Source organism: Zingiber officinale, chromosome 1A (genome assembly GCF_018446385.1).
Source record: "Zingiber officinale cultivar Zhangliang chromosome 1A, Zo_v1.1, whole genome shotgun sequence".
In the NCBI taxonomy this organism is placed as follows: Eukaryota; Viridiplantae; Streptophyta; class Magnoliopsida; order Zingiberales; family Zingiberaceae; genus Zingiber; species Zingiber officinale.
In genome coordinates this window covers 59,846,975-59,869,821 of record NC_055987.1, presented here as the reverse complement: position 1 = coordinate 59,869,821, position 22,847 = coordinate 59,846,975, and the positions used below count along the sequence as shown (strand labels likewise).

Sequence of the window (22,847 nt, the reverse complement as noted above, 5' to 3'; positions counted from 1 at the left end):
TGTTGCCAAGATGTCTTCTGTGCGTCTTTTTCTGTCTATTGCTGCAATTCGCCATTGACCTCTTCATCAATTGGACATCAAGAATGCATTCTTATATGGTGATCTGCTCGAGGAAGTCTACATGGAGCAACCTCCGTGTTTTGTTGCTCAGGGGGAGTCTTCTGGTCTTGTATGTCGCTTGCGGAAATCTTTATATGGTCTCAAGCAGTCACCCAGAGCATGATTCAGTAGATTTAGTACCGTAATTCAGCAGTTTGGCATGAATCGAAGCGAGGCTGATCATTCTGTTTTTTATCGCCACTCGTCTACTGGTTGCATCTATGTAGTGGTTTATGTTGATGATATTGTCATCACATGTAATGATCATCTTGGGATTTCACAAGTAAAACAACATCTTTTCAAACATTTCCAGACAAAGGATCTTGGTAAACTCAAATATTTTCTAGGGATAGAAGTGGCACAGTCTAAAGATGGGATCATTATATCCCAAAGGAAGTATGCAATGGATATTTTGGAAGAAACAGGAATGTTAAACTCAAAGATAGTCGACAATCCCATGGATCCTAATGTCAAGCTCCTACTAAATCAGGGGGAGCCTTTTTCAGATCCTGAACGGTATAGGCGATTGGTAGGGAAACTAAGCTACCTTACTGTCACTCGTCCAGATATCTCATTTGCAGTGAGTGTAGTAAGTCAGTTTCTTAGCTCTCCATGCAAAGAACATTGGGATGCAGTGACTCGTATTGTTCGATATATCAGGGGTGCACCAGGAAAGGGTCTTCTATATGAAGACAAAGGACATACTCAAGTCGTGGGATATTCTGATGCAGATTGGGCAGGATCTCCCTCTGATAGAAGATCCACTTCTGGATTTTGTATATTTGTCGGAGGTAACCTTGTTTCTTGGAAAAGCAAAAAACAAAATGTTGTGGCAAGATCCAGTGCAGAGGCAGAATATCGAGCTCTGGCTGTTGCTAGTCAAGAACTTATATGGTTAAAACAGTTGCTTCAGGAATTAAGGTTTGGAGAAGTTACACAAATGTCACTCATATGTGACAACCAGGCCGCTATGCATATTGCCTCAAATCCAGTCTTCCATGAGAGAACAAAGCATATTAAAGTTGACTGTCACTTTGTCAGAGAGAAAGTCATATCTGGAGAAATATCTACTAGCTTTGTCAACTCAAATGATCAGCTAGCAGATATATTCACTAAATCACTTAGAGGTCCTCGGATTGACTACATATGTAACAAGCTTGGTGTATATGATCTATATTCTCAAGCTTGAGTGGGAGTGTTAGAATAAGTATAGGGGTAGTTTGGTCTTTTGGTTTATTTCTTCTTTTCTATATAAAGGCCTAACTCGTGGTTCCTAAAGATACACGAGATTTTAGGTTTTACTTTGTTCAGACTTCAAGAACTACTTGAAGCACAAGCGGAAGGAGATGAATGTGGAGGAACTCATTGTTCGACTTCGCATCGAAGAAGACAACAAGAGTTCAGAGAGGAAACTGTTATCTCAGGCTACTGTGAAAGCCAACGTGGTCGAGCTCGGTCAAAGCTCGAAGCGAAAAAACCCCAAGTCTTCCAAGATGGGACCCAGAGGAGGCATCAGCAAGAAGAAGTTCTCTGGGAAGTGCTTCAACTGTGACAAAGTGGGTCACAAATCTTCGGAGTGCAGAAAGCCGAAGAAGAAGCAAGAGGCCAACCTGAACGAGGGACCAGAAATGGACAACCACTGCGCTGTGGTCTCTGAGTTGAACCTGACGGTAATGGTGGATCGATACTGTGTGCTGCAACAAGGAGCTGCTCCACAACTTCGAGGAAGTCACTGGAGACAAACTGTTCATGGGGAACTCAACAACCTCGGACATCATGGGCCAAGGAAAGGTGGTGCTGAAGATGACCTCGGTCAAGGACCTCACTTTGAACAATGTGCTGTATGTTCCGGAGATTCGGAAGAATCTAGTGTCCGGATCATTGTTAAGCAAGCATGACTTTCGCATTGTTTTTGAGTCGGACAGAGTTGTATTGTCCAAAAATGGAATGTTTGTAGTAAGAGGCTACGTATCTGATGGGTTGTTTAAGCTCAATGTAGTGGCCATTAGACCCAAGATAAATAAAAATGAAAGCTCTTCCACTTATATGCTTGAGTCTTCATATTTGTGGTATGATAGACTAGGACATGTTAACTACGATGTGTTGCGTAGATTAATAAACATGTAAAACATACCTACATTCCACCTTGACCCAAAATATAAGTGTAAGATTTGTGTTGAAGCAGAAATGACAAGGTCATCCTTTCAACATATTGAAAGAAATAATGAACCACTTGACCTAATCCACACTGATATGTGTGACCTAAAAGGTACACCAACACGTGGTGGTAATAAATACTTCATCACTTTTGTAGATGATAATACAAAATATTGTTATGTGTATCTTCTCAAAAGTAAGGATGAAGCTATAGAGAAATTTGCTCTCTATAAGAATGAGGTTGAAAACAAACTTAATAGGAAAATTAAGGTGGTTCGAAGTGACCGAGGCGGTGAATATGTGTCACCATTCGTTGAGTTGTGTGCTGGACATGGGATCAGACACGAAACAATAGCTCCATATACTCCTCAGCAAAACGGAGTTGTTGAGCGAAAGAATCGAACTCTTAAGGAGATGATGAATGCTCTTCTATTAAGCTCTGGATTGCCAGAGTCCATGTGGGGGGAAGCTGTGTTAACAGCTAATTACCTTTTAAATAAGGTGCCCCGGAAGAAAATAGATAAGAGCCCTTATGAGTTATAGAATGGAAGACAACCGTTCTACAAATATTTACGAATGTGGGGGTGTCTTGCCAAAGTGTTGGTAACTGATCCGAAAAGGATTAAGATAGGACCAAAGACTGTTGATTGCATATTTATTGGATATGCACATAACAGTAGTCCTTATCGATTTTGTGTGTTTGAGTCACACGTACCGGAGATACACAAGAACTCGATAATCGAATCGAGAAATGCCTCTTTCTTCGAGCATGTGTTTCCGTATAAGACCCGTGAGGATGCTAGCTCCTCAAAATGGGCAACTGAAACACAAGGCGAAGAAGAAGATGATGATGATAAGGAACCTGTAGAGGTTGAGCCTAGACGGAGTAAAAGAGCTCGGGTAGAAAAATCCTATGGATCGGATTTTATCACTTTTATATTGGAGAGTGAGCTCCGAAGTTACTCAGAGGCTGTAGGCTCTTTTGATGGAGCTCACTGGAAAGAGGTAATTGCATCTGAGATAGAATCTATCTTGCAAAATCACACTTGGGAACTTGTGGATCTTCCTCCGGGAAGTAAACCACTAGGTTGCAAGTGGATCTTCAAGAAGAAAATGAAATCAGATGGCACAATCGATAAATACAAGGCCAGATTGGTAATTAAAGGATACCGACAACGAGAAGGCCTTGACTACTTCGATACATACTCTCCGGTATTGAGAATAACTTCCATTAGAGTATTGTTGGCTATTGCTGCTCTATGGAATCTCGAAGTACATCAAATGGATGTAAAGACAGCCTTTCTAAACGGGGATTTAGAAGAGGAAATCTACATGGACCAACCTGAGGAGTTTTCTGTGCCAGGACAGAAAAACAAGGTCTGTAGATTGGTGAAGTTATTATATGGTTTGAAACAAGCACCAAAGCAGTGACATGAGAAATTCGATAATGCCATGAAGGAATGTGGATTCAAGATCAATGAATGTGATAAATGTGTCTACATGAGAGCCACAGAGAGTGACTATGTCATCTTGTGCCTCTATGTAGATGACATACTTATCATTGGGAGCAATGATAAGATAATCAAATCCACTAAAGATATGTTGAACTCAAGATTTGACATGGAAGACATGAGTCTAGCTGATGTGATTCTAGGAATTAAAATTCTTAGAACGACAGGACTTGTTCTTAGTCAGTCCCATTACGTGGACAAGATTCTTGAGAAATTCACCAAGGGTGATACTGCGTTGGCACGAACGCCGATAGATACGAGTCAACATCTATCGAAAAATCGAGATGAAAGTATCTCGCAGATAGAGTACTCTCGAGTGATTGGAAGTCTGATGTACTTGATGAGTTGTACTCGACTAGACTTGGCCTACGCAGTAAGCAAACTGAGTAGATACATGAGTAATCCCGGTGTTGAGAATTGGAAAGGGATAACAAGAGTACTGAGGTACTTGAGGTATACTCGTGAATATGGACTGCATTACACGAGATATCCTGCTGTGATCTAAAGATACAACGATGCAAGTTGGATATCTACATAAAAGACTCTAAGTCTACGAGTGGATATGTCTTCACTCTAGCAGGTGCAGTCATTTCCTGGAAATCTTCTAAGCAAACCGTAATAACCAGATCCACGATGGAATCTGAGTTTGTAGCTCTTGACAAGTGCGGTGAAGAGGCTGAATGGTTACGACAATTCTTAGAAGATATTCCTCTATGGGTGAAACTTGTGCCGGCGATTTGCATACATTGCGATAGTCAATCAGCAATCGGCCGGGCACAGAGCCATCTGTATAATGGTAAGTCTAGACATATACGTCGTAGACATAATACCATTAGACAACTACTCTCAACTGGAATTATCACTGTTGACTATGTGAAGTCAAAGGATAATCTAGCGGATCCGCTAACCAAAGGGTTAAATCGAGAGTTAGTTGCAAGCTCATCAAGAGAAATGAGCTTGATGCCGTTGTCAGCGATCAGTGTAGAGGACACCCAACCTATGCTGACTGGAGATCCCAAGAACTAGGTTCAAAGGGACAACTAATCTGCACTGACTAGACACCGCTGGGGAGCTCAATGAAACAATGACTGGATGAGATAAATCGATGGACTTTTAATGATCAAAACGAGTAGATGGTAACTCTTGAGGGATCACCTATGTGAGAAAGAAGTGGGGTCGCTTCGAAAAGAATTGGAGGCACAATTCTTAGAGCTTCTCACAGAACCAGGCGTGTTCTGGCCAAGAACGAACACACTCATGAGAACTGAGTTGTATCAGGGAGAGTCTTGGGTGAGATTTGTCACTGCTTACACAGATGGCAGTATAGTTCAAAGACATCCTGTCTACTATCAGCCAGTAAGCAACCATATCTTCACAAGGGAGGGTTCAAAGGGTAAACCTATCTATCCTATACTTGACTCAACTGTTGAATGCTATCACATATCCTGTTTTCCATTCATGTGGGGGATTGTTGGAAATGTGAATGGAATAAAGAGGTGGAGACGAAGAGACTCTATTGTGCATGGGTTTAGTCCCACATTAGAAGTCTCTTGGGTTTATTGTTGGTTTAAATTATGACACATGCATTGTAAGCATATGCATGGGGAGAGACTCTCTCACGCGTGAGTGCGTAGGGGTGGGTGCAAATCCAGGGCTCGGATTGTACTGAACCAAGGTTGACTCGTGCGCGAGCACGACTTGCGCATGTCAAATACCGGATCGGTTGAGGTAAAATTTACCCAAAAGAATGAACCAACATATTGCCACTTGAATCTTGCTCAAGGGTGTAATGGAAGCATTAATATGAAATTAATGTTGATTCCGTAACGTCTCGACATTAATGGCGACATTAAACTCATTAATGGTGATTTCGTAACGTCTCAGTATTAATGACGACATTAATCTCATTAATAATGATTCTGTAACGTCACGACATTAATGAAGACATTAAACCCATTAATGACGAAATTAAACTTAGCATTAAATGATTATAATTTGATCATTTATTGCAGGTAAGATGAGAGCTCCTATATAAGGAGGCTGGATCTTGAGTAAAGCGAATAAAAAGCGAAAGCAAAGCGAAAGCGAAGCAAAAGCGAAGCAAAAGCAAGAGAATTCCTCCACCTTCGTTCCCCGATTCTTTTCTCTCAGTCGTGCATCCGCTCGGCTAAACTACTTGTGATAGCACTCAGGTGTATTCTCAGTTCGCCACGAACAATCAGTGCTTGGTTGCGTTCGTGGTTTTGCTGTTGTATCCTGGGAAACAGACGATCCGAGAAAACCTCGAAGCACAGCCGGAGGTGGGACGAATCTATTTCAAGGAAACTACGTCGATCGCATGCCTCGGTCCGCTGCTCTGTTTGTCCGCTCGGTTGGACTCTTCATCTGCTGGGTCGGCCACTCGCCCTTCTGATTTGCCCGACCGGTCTCCCGCTCTGCCTGTCTATCCTTCAGTCTGCTCGGACGCTTTGATTGCTCAGACTCTGAGGTAAGAAAACCAGCCCCTGCTGGCAGCTTGAGATTATCTGCTCAGGTCATCTTAATTATGAGTTGAATTTAATTCGAGTATTTAGATTCAGCTAATTTCCTGTAAATCTCCGGCTACAGATTGTTTGGTTTGCAACAATTCTAAAGGGACACATGACATACACACTAATCCTTCCTTCAGTTTTTCCTTATGAAATGTCTATCAATTTCAATATGCTTAGTTTTATCATGTTGAATAGGATTATGATCAATATCGATAGCTAGCTGACTTATTGTCACAATAGAGTTTCATGGGGCATTCCTATTTGATTTTCAAATCATCTAGAATAATCTTCAGCGATAGTAGTTGACATTATCCTTGAGCAATAGCCTTAAATTTTGATTCTATATTTTATTTCTTGCTCCAGCATCTCATCATATTACCACTAAGGAAAGTACAATATCCTGTAGTTGATCACAGTCTGCATTTGTATAAATTTCTAAATCTAATGTCTCATTTCTCTTGAACAAAATTTTCTTTCTTGGAGTGTCTTTCAAGTAATGTAATACTCTATAAGTAGCTTGAAGGTGATGTTCTCTTGGATCATGCATGAATTGACTGATTACACTAACAACATATGCTATGTCTGGATGAGTGTCAGCAAGATATATGAATCTACTAACCAACCTTTAATACATTCTTTTGTCAACACTTGTTCTTCCTTAGCTTCTCCTATCTTATGATTTGGATGCAATCGGCTTACACCCAATCTTCCCTGATCAGTCACATATTTTTATCGAGAAATAAAAATTCCTTTGCTAGAGTATGCTACCTTAACCCCGTACTTTAGTTTGCCTAGTTCCTTTATTTTAAACTCCTCTATCAATTTCTGCTTTAGATCATGTTTTTCCTTTTTATCATTTCCCGTTACAACGATGTCATCTACATAGACTAGAAGAGTCATCACCTTCTCTGTTGTTGAGTGCTTAACAAAGAGAGTATGATCCCCTTGGCTTTGGTTATACCCAAATTTCTTCAGGACTTTCGTAAATCTTCCAAACCATGTCTTAGGAGTCTGTTTTACACCAAAAAAAAGAGTTCATCAATTTACATACTCTGTTACCAATATCTCCCTGTTATCAATATCTCCTTGGTGGGAGGTTCTAAATCTCCATAGAGAAATGCAATTTTCACATCATACTATAGGAGTTGCCAGTTGAAGTGTACAACTAAAGATAGTATCACTTTGACCATATTCATTTTTGCAACTGGAGCAAAGGTCTCCGGATAATCTACCCCATAAGTCTGAGTGTAACCTTTTGCCACCAACCTAACTTTATATCTCTCAAGATGGTCATTTGCTTTGTATTATAGTGTGAAAATCCACTTACAATCAACATTGTTTTTCCCTTTCAGCTTCTCAAAAGCCTCCCATGGATTATTCTTTTCTAATGCATCCATTTCCTCCCTCATAACATCTCTCCATTCCCTTTTTTTTTTTTTTGATAATGCCTCAGAAATAGTATTGGGAATAATCATGATATTTACACTCACAATGAATCTTTTGTGGGCTAGTGATAGATGTTTAAGAGAAACATAGTGAGATAAAGGGTAGAGAGGGTGTTTAGTGCATTCTCTGGTACCTTTTCTAACCTCAATGGGAAGGTCAAGACTATCTATTAGGTGAGTGGAAGATTCAGTAGATTGTAAAGGTGGGTCAGATCTTACCGTGATCCCAGTATTAGGTTTAGAGATTTGTTGACTTGTATCGCTTTTAGAGCGGACTTTCTCCTTGAATACACTTGAGGGGTACTTGGAGTATCACAAGAAACACTTGGAGGACACTCACTAGATGGAATAGGAATAGAAGGTGATTTGATATGAACTTGAGTAGGAGGAAGATTAAGAGCATTAATAGGTTCAAATGACTAACAAGTGCTATCTTTTGTCACTGAAATCTCCCCTGAGATGGGATTTGGAGAAGAATAGAGTATGCTCAAAGAAGATAACATCAGTCGAGATGTAAAATTTTTTAGATGAAGGGTGGTATCACTTGTACAAATTTGGTACATGGAAGACATTTTTAGGATAAAACTAAGGGTAAAGTGAACATTTTTAAAACCAGCGACAGTAGCTAAATATCCATTGGTTATTATAATTTTTCTGTAACTTGGAATGAGGTTATAAGCGTGGAAAATTTGAGAATTAGGAGTCATGTGATTTGTGGCATCGAAATCTATTATCCATGAGCTATTAAAAAAAACTGTTTGAGGTATTCATACAAACAGGGAGTGAGGGGATACCTGAGAGAGAAATCAAGAGAACCCAACAATCCTTGAAGTTTCCCAATTTCTATAATGTTGAATCCGCCTAGGATCGAGCTATCATCAATATGGGATTGCTTGATCAGGTGTGCCTGAGGTTTGTGTTGCCCCCACGACTTCCCCATTCTCGACTTGGTGGTTTATCAAGTAGTTTTCAACATGTCTCTTTGGCGTGGCACGATTTCTTACTGTAGTTGCACCAAAGATGGACTTTATTGTCTTTAATCGGAGTCACACCACATTTATCTTTCTCCCGCGAATCAATTTTGGCAGCAAGGGTTGATTAAGCCATGGGTTGGGGCTCAAGCATCACACTTCGTCAATTTTCCTAGCATTACACTTATTTGCTAGGGACGATATGTTGTCTTTGCCAATGATTTAGATTTGGACCCGATTAAATTCAAGATTTAAGCCAACAAAAAAATCCTTTTCAATAAATTTTTTTAAAACAACAACATATGCAACACGTTGCATCTCAATTACTTGGTAGTAATCTAGTTTGTGCCACATTTTGCAAAACTGTGGCATATTTGATTTATCTCCCTATTTAGTAGCACCCGTTTTGACTTTGGGTTCACAAACTTGTGCAACATTAAGGGTTTTTGAGTAAGTGGGGTAATACAGTCCCAAATTTCATTAATAATAGAAATAAACATACATGTACCATTGATGGATGGTTCCATGGAATCCCATAACTAAGACATAATCATAGAGTCTTCTTTATTCCATGCCTCAAAAACTGGATCAGTTGTGGCAGGTCTTATCTCAAGGATATGGATAAGTTTTCCTTTGCCTTTGAGGTATGTACGAACAATTTGAGACCATTTAAAGTAGTTCTTCCCATTGAGTCTATTGGAAGCCTGAATATTCTACATATCACCAATTTTTTTGACTGAACTATAGTCATCAGACACAATAGATTGGTTTGGATGGTTGTTTGAGAATCGACCATGATGACGAAGAAATGCAGAAGCAAAAAGGAAAAAAAGAGAGAATTAACAATGGAGGCTAAAGCTCTAATACCATGTGGAAAGAATTGATGCGGAAAGTTCACTTCATACAGAATAGGAATACCCAGTATTATATAGAAAATTATAATAGAAGAGAGAATATGAAATTCCTACTATGTCCTCATATTGTTTATTCCAATGAACAACTATTTATTTCTGTACAAGAGCATACTTGGGCATTGGAGTGGTTTTGTCGAGTAAGTCCCGTCGTGCACTTTAATGTTTGTTACTGTCCATAGGAATCGCCGCATTACGGGAAGAAATCTAGGAGAAAACCTCAAAGTCATTGTTCTTTGTGCCGAGGTGGACTTCTACCATCACGTCAATCGTGGTGAGATTTCTGAATATTTTGGCACCATCTGTGGAAACGTGAGCAAAACACGTTGAGCGACTACTTCGATGTTATTCTTAAATCGGTCAATTGAAACATTATCGGTGCAAATCTATCAATTTCTCATTATGTCGTGTTTTTCTTGCAAGTATTTACCATGGCGGTCGGTCAATTTTTCATTCAATTTATAACCGTTTGTGGTTGCGAGGGCTAATATCATCACTAGATAAAGATTGAAAGAAGGAAATAGAAAAGGGACAGGCGAGGATAGTCATGTCTAAGCACCCGATGACGCTTGAGATTTATTGTCCCAAAATTGAACCTCGTTGCTTTGCGCCATCTCTACACCTCACATGCGCCGTCCTTCTTGATCTCGCGTGGATGGATCTACTGCCGACCCTCTCCACAGAAGGTCACCGAGATGACATCGCCACCACTGATTGACTCCTCCGGATGGCCACCAATTCCTCCCAACTGGATTCTCTTCTGCTCCACTCTAGCATTGCCCTTTGGCACCCATCCTTTCCTACACGCTTCTCTCCCTCTTCTGATGCTACGGTTGAGTCGGCACACCCTCCGCTACCATTCACACCTTGTATTACATCCGACGACACCCAGAAGCCGTTTCTATGGAAGATGGTGCTTCTGATCCCTTTGAACTCCTTGTCGACGCCCTTTGCAAGGAAGGCCACACAAAGAAATTGCATAAAGCCAAGAAGTTGTGGAATCAGATGAGAAAAGAGGGAGTTACTCCCATGGTTGTCATCTACGGAACACTCATAGAGGGGTTGTGCTGCATGCACCACTCAAAACAAGCCCTCACCCTACTAGAGGAGATTAAGACTACTAAGATTTAGGCCAACCCTCTTATGTACAATCTGATCGTTGATGCATTATTCAAGGAAGTAGATTCAAAGAGGCCCTTGGGATGCTGGAAAAGTTCCCTCTCTATGGTGTTTCTCCCAACATCTCCACAGTTAATTCCTTGGTGAAGGGTTTCTATAGGAGTGGGAACTTGCTGGCGCCAGTAAAGTTATGAAGATGATGATATAAAAGGGCATTATTCCATCTCCAACCCCTTACACTTACAATTATTTTTTTAGGTTTTTCTTCAACTTTGAAAAAATTGAAGAATGCATGAACCTCTACACCAACATGATTCATTTGGGATACTCTCCAGAGCGACTCACATACCAATTATTGATTAAAATGCTATGTCTGTGTGAGAGAGAGAGAGAGACTAGAGCTGGCTATATAGCTGATAAAAAAGATGAATAAAGATGGTTTTGATCAAGACTTAGATTTGAGTACCATGTTGGGGCATTTGCTATGTAGAATGCGTAGGCTTGAGGAGGTCTCTTTGGAATTTGAGAGTATGATCAAAAGAGGGATCGTGCTGCAATATATTACTTGTCAGATTCTTGTCAAAGGACTATGAACAAAGGAAGCTACTTTTCATTTATTTTGTCGGCGGAAACATATTGGTGGGGACACTTCTTTTACGAACAGTAGCTCTTATCATTCATAAAGATTTTTGTATTTCCTCTACGATCTCGGCTTTCATATCAATATGATCTTTACTCTCACTAGCAAGATAAGCCTCCTAATACTCATTGTCATATTTATCTTTTATAGTCGCATCCTTTTTTTCTTACTCAATAACAATAATAAGATAAGTTTTCTATTTCTCTCCCTGACTCCATAGGCATTTGAGAGTTGTGAGATCAACTTTATTCCACTCTCTCTGACTCCACAGGTACTCCAGAGTCATTAGATCGAGCTTATTATTATTCTCTCCCGAGATATAGTCGCGGATCGAGTTATTCTCTCTTCGACTCTAAGGGTACTTAGGAGTTGTGAGATTAAGCTCATTATCTTCTCCCAACTTAGATATAGTCGCGGATTGAGTTATTCTCTCTTTGACTCCATGAGTAGTCAGGAGCCGTGAGATTGACTTATTATCCTCTCTCGACTTAGACATAGTCGTGGATCGATCAATTTTTCTCCCGACTGGGACAGTCACGGATCGACAAGTTCTTTCTTCGACTCCACGAGTACTTACTTGAGAGTCATGAGATCGAGCCTCCTATTTCTCTCCCGACTCAGACAGTCGCGGATCGAGCCATTCTCTTTCCGACTCCACAAGTACTTGGGAATTGTAAGATCGAGTTTATTATCCTCTCCTGACTTGACAGCCGCGAACTGAGCCATTCTCTCTCCGATTCTACAGGTATTTGGGAGTCGTGAGATTGAGCTTATTATCCTCTAGATATGGTCGCAAATCAAGCTACATTCCCCCTTGACTCCACTGCTACTTTGGAGTTGATGGATTTAGCTATTATCTCCTGGACAGTGGTGAGGTCACCTCAAAACTTCTCATCAGGTTCTAATGCATTTAGTTCTATATTTTGAATATGAATTGTAGCTCTTCATCGTATCTTTACTTGAAGGTACTTCATGGCGACCACTGACTATTTCTCTCGGTCTTAGACCTAGGTGTCCATCAACAATTGCCCTTTTCACTCGATTTGAACATAGTTGTGGATTGAGCATCTATTTCCCTAGTTTTGGACTAGTGGCATCAATCAGTAATTGCCCTTTTTAGGTCCAATCTTTTATGACTTGGATATAATCGCAGATCAAGCATCTATTCCTTTGGTCTCGAACCAACGACGTCCATCAGCAACTGCCTTTTCAGGATCCAATCTCTCTCGACTCAAACATAGTCGTGGATCGAGCATCTATTCCCTTAGTCTTAGGCCTACGATGTCCATCAGCAATTACCCTTTTCAAGATCCAATTTCTCCCAACTCGGATAGTCGCGGATTGAGCATAGTGGCGAATTGAGTATCTAGTTTTGAACCAGTGATGTCCATCATTAAATTTCCTTTTCAAGGTCCATTCTCTCCTGACTCGGACATGACTGCAGATTGAGCTACTCTCTTTTCGACTCCACGGGCACCCAGAATCGTAAGATTGACCTTATTATACTCTGTCGACTCTGACATAATCGTAGATCGAGTTATTCTCTTTCCGACTCAATGGACACTCGGGAGTCATGAGATCGACTCTATTATTCTCTCCCGACTCATATATAGTCACAACTATTCTCTCTCTGACTTCACGGGTATTGAGAGTTGTGAGATCAACCTTATTATCCTCTCTCGACTTGGGCATAGTCGCGGATCAAACTATTCTCTCTCCGACTTCACGAGTACTTGTGAGTCGTGACATCGAGCCTCCTATTCTCTACTGACTCAAACATAGTCATAGATCGACCTATTTCTCTCCCAACTTGGACATAGTCACGGATCGAGCTATTCTCTCTCCGACTCCATGGGTACTTGGGAGTTGTAATTTTGAGCCTCCTATTTTCTTCCGACTCAGACATAGTCGCAATCGACCTATTTTTCTCTCAACTTGGATATAGTCGTGGATTAAGCTATTCTCTCTCCAACTCCACGGGAACTTGGGAGTCGTGAGATCAATCTTATTATCCTCTCTCGACTCAAGAAGTGATAGATCGAGCTATTCTCTCTTTGACTCCACAAGTACTTTAGAGTCGTGATATCGAGCTTCCTATTCTCTCCCGACTCGGACATAGCCGCGGATTAACCTATTTCTCTCCTGACTGGGATATAGTCGTGGGTCGAGCTATTCTATCATCGACTCCATGGGTATTGGGAGTTCTGAGATCGAGTTTCCTATTTTCTCCCGACTTGGTCATAGTCACAAATCGACCTATTTCTCTTCTGGTTCGGACATTGTCTCGGATTGAGCTATCTTCTTTCCCGACTCGGACATAGTCGTTGATCGAGCATCTATTCCCCTTGTCTTGGACAAAGGCGTCCCTCGATATTTCCTCCATATCAACTCCGTGTATTCACACCAGGTTCGATCGTATGTGTTGCATTTTTAATATAAGTTGTGGCTCTTCCTATCAGCTATACCCGGAGGTATTCGCTAGTTTCTCATGGACCTTGACGTCTCGGCCGCCACATGGACTGATGTCCTGGACTTCGAAGTCGTTGACACAATACTTGTCCGGCCAGTCGAACTCCCGCTTCCTTCGACTAGATTTGAGGGGAAGCTTGTGATGTGGAGGTAAGTAGGGGCCACGTGGTGGGCCTTTAATTCGGTCAACACAGGAGCCATATGACACGACTCGAGACTTGGTCAACATAAATTCCACGTGACATGTCAATTGCCGAGTCACCAACCTCGCTACTTCTTGAGTAGTCTGACCTGCCGAGACGACTCGACTAGTCGCCGACCTCTCGACTTCCTAAGATCTGTCAAGCTAACTCGATCAGCCGAGTCACCGACCAGCCAACTCGATCAGCTGAGCCGTCGACTTCTTGACTTCCTAAGCAGTCTGACCTGTCAGCCGAGTCGCCGACCTCCTGACTTCTCCATCTATCGACCCGCCACGTCATCGAGGCAAACAGCGGCCATGATCCCCACTCGCTCATGATCTCTTCTCCACTCCCCCTATGATTTCCTCCCCACCTCTCCATGATCTAGCAGGGTACCTCACATTTATAAAAGGTCAGATACATGCTTTGCAAAGGAGGGCTCTCACTTATGTTGCCCCCTTTTTTTTATTGAAACATCGTGATGACTTAGGCATCGGAGTAGTTTCGCTTGGGCAACTCCTGACGAGCTCTTTGATTTTGTTACTCTTTGCAAGAATCGCCGCACTATGGGAAGCAATCTAGGAGAAGGCTTCAACGCCATCGTTCTTTGTGTCAAGTCGACTTTTGCCAATGCGCCTTTATTCTTTTTCTCCTACCTTCCTCCTGGCAAGAGACCTTTCAATGTAATGTTGTTAAGTTCTTGTCACCTACAAAGCCAACAATGATAAGCTTCCTCTTCTTTTTTCTTCACGTCTCATAGAAGAGTTTGATTACTTGTACTTGATTTATATATCCATATTCATGTCTTGTCATAACGACATGGTACAGGAGGGTAACTAATGAGCGAGTATCAAACTTTACATATGGGTTTTGACCAAAGGGGTTAGCCATGATGTGAAAAGGGTATCTAAAACCTCTTTTTTTATGTTCCTTGCAAAACTGCACTATTTATCTTTTTTTGACCCTTTTCTAAAGGGTATAATTGGACGCTACATTCACCAAACAACCTACATACATCAACACGCCAAAAGAAACATGAACATACCTACTTCAAGGTACCATGTTCCACGATTACTCTCTTCTTATTTTGTTTCTGCATTACTTAACTCGATAGACTTTACATTAACAAAAGTCCAATACTTGTTAATGATGAAAACTTAACCACAATTGTCACTTATCTCTTGCTAAAACACTACAGTCGGCCATTGACAATCCAATATAAAAGTACAATTAAAGGAAAGCTTACCTCCTAAATTGCCTATTGAAGATGATTCTTGTTACTGAGGCAACCGACCTCGTTGTATTCTCTTTATAACCAAGTTTGTCACAACTATCAATCAACACCAATCTTATAGAGGACGCGAATGTAGGATTTTTGATGTCCTTGACATGCTCATGGGAAGAAGAGTATTCATTTGTTGTTTGCATTGGAGGATGAGGTTTGCTACACTGGCCTGAGAAAGAGAAGGAAATCCTGGTGCCACAAGCTAGCCTCTGATGTTGCTTGCAACCTAGCGGAGGAGAAAAGATTACACAGCAAGGAAGAATCTTAAGGTTCCTAGAGCAGATCAAGGTAGAGGGAGGAGGAACGGTTCATTGTCAAATTCCATCTTCTCCACGATCACATCCATCGCCAAAATTTCAAATCAAGGGGCATCACTACTGCTGTTTTTTCAAATCATTAGCAACTTATCAAATCAGGAAGGAAAAATTAGATCACCAAAGAGTTTTCCAAATTGGGAATGAGATGACCAAATTTTGTTCCAAATCAAGAGTAAAGTGGCACCGGCAGGATTCCATCTAGGCGCTGGGAAGAACTCGCAGACAGGGCCTCATGCTCAAGCAGGGAGAAGAAGAGAAAGGGAAAATAATCTATTCTATCTAATCTCCTACTATAACTGAACTTGGTCTAATTTGAGTCTAATTTGGTTTGACTGAATTACTCGGTCCTCCTAAATTAATCCAATTCAGCCCTTATTCAAAGCACATTCGATCCCAAACACAAGAACCTAATTTCTGCACTATGAATTCAATTTAGGAACTCAAATTGCTAAAAATGTGTCAAATTTAAACTAAATTGTAACAATTTCAACTATACCTAATTGAAAATCACATCATTACAGTTATAAGCCAATGGAAAAAGTTGTGTAGAGAAACAAAGTTAAAATTTTTATGAGAAAATAATGAGTTATATCTTATGCTTGCGCAAAGATGTTTCCATTTCACTTATCATGTTAGTGCTTGTTCATGCATAGTACTCAGGAAAATCTGCATTCATCAGTTTCTTCAAACACGTATTTGACTTCACATGTCACTTGTGAATTGCACATTGCTGTTCTAACTACAGAATCAAATTTATTTGATGGTCTGTTTCCATTCTTTGGTAAACCTTTATTTTCATTTTGTATCTTTGTTTTTTGAAAGATTATGCTGCTTAAAATTTAAAATCTTCGCATTCTTTCTTCCTTACAGACAACTGTGAAAGATTATAGTTATATTGTCTATTACCTGTGTATAGTTATTTTCTTGTGCACTTGTTAATTTCTTTCAGGGTTGAGACCCTTCTCTTCAAACTGGAGATTTTGGATCATAAAGCCAGAGAAAGAGCAGGGATTATAACACCCACGTTTAGTTCTCCTGTTCCTGTTTATTTACAGCTTGATGCTGCAGCTGAGGTCAATGACTGCTAATTTTTTGTTCACTATGATTTGCAGATTAGGTTATTTAAATATTTCAGTATCCATTCACTCAGTTACTTTGTTGATGACCTTGATGAAATTTTAACTTAATGCTTTAGTGAGTTTTTCACTTGGAACTCCTAAAATGCTTCTATCATTTTCAATTACCGTGTAGGCACACGTGTTCACTTTATGAACACTGAGCTAGAGGGTTTTTAATGCTACACTTGAATATGGGATGCCAATGAGATAGATATTTTGTGGATATCCATGATTATCTGCCTTGCTATATCACTTTTTGAGTACATGGATTCATGATATGGGCTAGGTACAGGTGCAAAATAGATAGTTGTGACAGGTGAGGATGTATAAGGGTATAGTTATGATAACGGGTCACATACCATGAAACTTTCGCTACCCATTACCTGGTAATCACATAATCAAGATTATGGGGAATAAAACATAACCTGAGGTTGTTTGATTCGATCTAGGTAATGCAATAAAAACTTGTTTCTTTGGAGATTTTAATGTATAATCTAGTTTAATATTTTTACTGTATTACCCTTCGTTACAGAACTAATTATTATTATTATTATTATTTTTGAACTTTATGTTTTTTTTTCTCTTTTTGAACCTTACGTTTTTTTTTACTTTACGTTTTTTTTTTCTCTTTTTGAACATTACGTTTTTCTCTCTCTCTTTTTTTATTTAACTTTATGTTTTTTTCTCTTTTTTTTACTTTACGTTTTTTCTCTTTTTTTTCTTTACGCATTATGTTTTTTTTTAATTTGTTTTGAACTTTTTTACGTTTTTTTAGTTTATATATATATATATATAATATTTTCAAAAATACAAATTTATTTTTTAAATAAAATATCACATATTTTTATTTTTTATTTAGTTTTTATAATTTAAAATGAAAATTTTGTTATAAAAATTTTAGGGGTATTTTTGTCCTAAGTATAAATATCGAAGGATATTTTTGATCAAAAAAATTTCATTAACTCCGAAATCAAGAAAAACCTCACTTTTCTAAGGTTTTCCGATTCCAGGTTACATGTCCCTTTTGTTGACGTGTCGAGCATAAATCATTACTTTGGAATCGTCGATTACCTAAACCAAACAAGGTTTTTATTGATAACCTTGGGATAACTGAGGTTATCAAGGATAACCCCAACCAAATGCACCCATAAGTCATAGGGAGGTCCATTTTGGAGTATGTGTGGACCTTGATGAATTATGACTAATGGTATACCATCTTGGAACAAATGAGATTATGATATATCTGTAAATCCCATATCAGAAGGTAAAAGTGGTAAACATTTAAGTCTACTAGAGGTTACATGGTTAAAAATACATTTTCCAAGTTATTGGATTCATAAGCTGATCAAAACACATATCCTGATGAACTATCTACCTTGTTCTTTTGATATTATCAGCCATTTACCAATGCGGAACATAGAAAACCTTATTGCATGAATATTAACACAAATTTGGTGTATCCCATGCTTAATCAATTTATGTTTAAAAAAAAGTTATTTTCTAACTACAAGATTTTCTGGATTACCATATGGATGTAAACTTTTTTTTGGGTATTTTCTGCTAGCCTCAATCTGTAATGTTCTTTATCTCATAACTATAAATACGCTGAATCTCCCATCTGAATACAATGTCTATTATTTTCCTTTAAACATCATGAAAAGCTTGGTGGTTACTAATAGTGTGGTCATTGCAGGATTTTAATTCTCCATCTGTGCAGCCTGCAGTTTTGCAATTACTATATAGTTATTGGAAAGAAAAGGTATACTTCTCACTGCATCAGCAACATACGATATATATATATATATATATATATATATATATATATATATATATATATATATATATATATATATATATATATATATATACACTAATCAGCAATTTAATGTATTTTCTGTTAATTCTTGTCTAATTATAGTCTCACACAATGTATGAATTCATTAACTGTGTTTCATGTGTATTTGGAATATCACTCCTTGTCTCTAATTCCAGAAACATAAACCTTAATTCTTATGATTTTCTATATTTATTTTAACAGCGAGAAAGGTGGCAAAAACCTATTCTACGCAGGTTGCAGGTTAGCACTTCCTGTTAGATTGGTGGAATATTTTTCTCTTTTGATGAATTTTGTATGCTGATGTCCAAAATAACACAATTTAGGTTAATCTCAAAACAATATATGTCTAAGAATTAGGAGTTGGCATTGCATTCAAAGAATGCTTCTAATTGAAGTATAGAAAAACTCACTTTCATTTTGGAGTGAACTCGTGTACAATTTTTGATGGTTCACTTGTTCGAAGATGGAAACATCTATTACTCCACAACAACTAGCAGTTGTTTTATGTTCTTGTTATGTGTAATAGGACTGCATGGATCCAGTGACTTTCTACCTTTAAGGACATTGCTAGTCAAAATAAAAGCAATCACCTCTCTTTGCTGTTTCAATACCAATTTCTTGTACTCAATACATTTTCTTGTTTATAAAAATCAAATTATTCATGAAAATAAATGAACACTCGTAATACAAGATAAGAGCTTCTTTTCTTTATTCTTTGTATCAAGGTTTAAAATTTCGACCCGTGCCGAGGTTTCGGTCTCAGACCGGAACGATACGGTTTCGGTATCGTATCGTGCCGTGCCGATTCAGTTTCGGTATTTTTTATTTATCTATAGTAATTATAAGATAAATATGTTTATGGTATATATAAAAATAAGTTGTATATTGATTTATTATAAGTTCTCAATTATTGAATAATTTAATATTATTAGAAAAAATAATTAAAAATAAATTTATTTAAATAGAATTGATATAACAATAATTCAAATTAAAATGAAAGTATCTATAATAATAATAACAATAATAATAATAATATTATTATTATTAAATAAATAAAATAACTATTTATTCATTTAATTAATTAATAATTAAATAATATATATTTTAAATAATAAAAAATTTTAAAAAATAAAAAAAATCAGAATATAAATATAATTTATTAGAATTTTAAAAAAATTTAGAATTTTTTAAATTTTTTTAGAATTTTTTTTAAAAATTAAATGAAATTTAAAATAATAAAAAATATATTAGAATATAAATAAGAATTATTATATTTTTTTAATTTTAAATAAAATTTAAAACATTATTTTTTCAGAATATTAATTAATAAAATTTATTTAATTTATTTTAATTTTAAATATATTTTTTATATATTTTATTAGGATAATTTAATTAGGTTTGTAAAAGCCTCTTCAGAATATCACAACTCCTCTTAGGAATTGTTTAAATTAATTAAATAAAATAAATAATTATTAAAAAAAAGAAAAAGAAAAAAAAAAAAGGGCGTACGCGAGATCGCCCGCGATCATCGCGGGCGATCCCGCGGGAGGCGTCCGGCGGCGCTGGAAGCGTCGCCGGACGCCTCCGGCGGCGCCGGAAGGGTCGCCGGAAGCGTCCGGCAAGGTCGCCGGACGCTTTCGGCGACACCATCGGCGCCGCAGAAGGCGTCGCGCACGACGCCTTCGGTGCCGAAGTCGTCGCGGGACGCCGCTGATGGCGTCCCGCGTCTCCTCCGGCGGCGCCGAGACGGGAGGTGCTCCCGTGCCGGTTTCGGCCGCCCGGCGGAACGGTAAAAACCGTCCGTGCCGGGCGGCACGGAACGGTATTCTCAACCTTGCTTTGTATAAAGTACAACAGTTACACAACAAGTTGACATCCCACGTTTTCCAATGAAACATATCATTACATCAAGGTCAGTACTGTTCGAAACAACTGCTAGGCACAATGATGAAAGAAGCACATCAGTACATCACTGCTTGTATCACCTATAGGATTGTGCACATCCTTATGTATTTAAATTTCCAGCTCTACCTGCGTTGTCTTCCTGTACTGGAATGTGGCATCACGTAATTTTCTAGTAATGCCAATGCAAGATTGCTATCGTGCTTATCTAATTTTGAGTTATTATAAGGATAATTACTGGTTTATTACAATATTCCAGATCAAACTACAATATATCTATGGAACTAAGTTATTTTTATTCTGATTCATGAAATAATTTATTTTCTTTCTTATTTTCTATAAAATTTTCTCTTTAATTTTTAGTAAATCATCTCAAATGTTATTTAGAAAAATATTTCTAGTTAAATAAGGAGGGAGTGATTTGGACCAATCGGGGTCTCACTGTGGACTAATTTTGGTGAAGAAGACTGAAGTGGAGAAAAGTGGAGCTGAGCAGGATTGCTGATTTGTGAAGAGCAATTCGTTCCAGAGTCTCCTCTTTTGAAGCTACTGTAGTAGCTAATCAATGAATTCTCGCAATCTTGAACTTGGTCTCTTTTTATAAGTCCATTGAAAGTAGGATGAGTGGCTTTCCTTGTGGAGCAAGTATATTAGTTTCTTTGACCTACGTAATCCTTGTTTATCAATCTAATTACTCACCTAGGAAATGTGTCATCATCCTATTGGTTGAGTAATTGTACCCACATCAATTCCAAGGTGGACGTTTTGATGTAATTTTATCTATTATTCTTAGAGGTGTCCAATGTGCCAACTGGGTTGGGTTTCCCATGGCCTAGTCTAGCTCGGCCTTGTATGAAATTGGTCGTGCTTGGCACGTCTCATCTTTGGTTGGTTTTTGCCATGCCTACCATATCATCATCAACAAATTCTGACACTTGCATGACCCGTTTCAAATTTTAATCCGATTTTAATCTTTTTAAACTAATGTTAAAATTTATCTATTAATATTAAATATAGTTAATAAAAATTAATAATATTATTTTTAATAATATTTTTGATTTTTTATTAATTATTTCAAGAATTCTAAAAAAAAGGACAGGGGTCCCGGGGAAGAATCCATTGTATGCAACCTTACCCTGCTTTTTAAAATATTAATTAAAAATTTAAATATTTAAAAAGTCCAATTGATCCCGGCGGGCCTAGGCCACCTACTGGCCATGGCCCGCTGCCATTGACACCATTAATTATTCTTCTTGTGAACTTATTCATGAGGATAAATGCTTTCACTGTTTCTAGGGTAGTATGCTAATTAACGTTCTCATTGTTTTAGCTTATTTGGAACTCATTGCTTTCTCATTCTAGGGTACAATGCTAAGTTTGCTTTCTCAACATTCTAGATTGTCTTGAACTTATTACTTTTATATTCTAATGTTTTTGAGATAAACCTACATTTTGTTTCCTGATTGTTCATTTCATTAGCAAATTTGTGGATAGTAGTTTGGTCTCTTTGGTGATTGGCTTCCTTGGTCTGCTTTTAGATCTTTGACACAACTAAGCTTGTCAAATGATTACTTTTTATATTATTGTTTCTTAGTATATCTAGAACCCTATGGATTTCACATCCTAAACTGGACCTGTTGATGCTTGTGTAGCCTCCTCCCCCAATTAATGATACAAATCCGTACAATGTGTTCAGACCCAGGGAAAAGGCACATCGTCTTCACCCAAGAAGGGTAAGTCTGATACCAAGGTGCATACTTTAGTGGATGTTTACTTTCAAACATGTCAAGAGGATTGACACATCATTTAAGTTGGCTATTATTTTCTTGAACTAATGAATTCTTTCTTTCTCAGATGCAGAGGAGGGAAAATAATGTCCAATCCTTTGAAAAACTGCGTCAAGTAAATCTGTTTGCTCATCTAAAGTGTACCTTTCAATCATTTTCTACAATTAAGGCATGACTAGTGATATCTATCCAGTCTTGCATGCCATCCTAATGCTCCTAAATAGCCTTTTGATTTGAATACTCATTTCACCCAACCTGAAGTCACACATTTTTGTTTTGTAAGCCATGCTCTTTGCAATCCATAATGCATATTTGAGGTTCCTTAAAAATGCACGTGAGTGAAGCAACACTAGTAATCCCTCCTAGATATGAGTCAGATTTTGTATATACTTCTGCAACTTAAATTCATGGAAGACATTATGAATTCATTTACAGAACGTGGAAATGCAGGCCAGCAGGCCACTAGATAAACCATCTCAAGAAACTCTTTCAACAAATAAATCTAAGAGTCAACTTTTCTGACATTGAATTTCCCTAATCGCTTGGTAGAGGACGGAAGACATCAT

The 22,847-nt window shown here is 38.3% G+C and overlaps 1 protein-coding gene across 2 annotated transcripts in view; it reads left to right on the top strand.

Annotated features, from left to right (window-relative positions):
- The window catches only part of LOC122025433, a 48,093-nt gene that overhangs the window by 13,449 nt on the left and 11,797 nt on the right, over nucleotides 1–22,847 (top strand). For both annotated transcript variants that reach the window (XM_042584249.1, XM_042584242.1), the window contains 5 exons: nucleotides 16,587–16,710; nucleotides 18,449–18,514; nucleotides 18,794–18,832; nucleotides 22,147–22,227; nucleotides 22,349–22,396. In XM_042584249.1, the coding sequence (XP_042440183.1) occupies nucleotides 16,587–16,710; nucleotides 18,449–18,514; nucleotides 18,794–18,832; nucleotides 22,147–22,227; nucleotides 22,349–22,396 (358 nt within the window). The remainder of the gene's footprint in view (nucleotides 1–16,586; nucleotides 16,711–18,448; nucleotides 18,515–18,793; nucleotides 18,833–22,146; nucleotides 22,228–22,348; nucleotides 22,397–22,847) is intronic.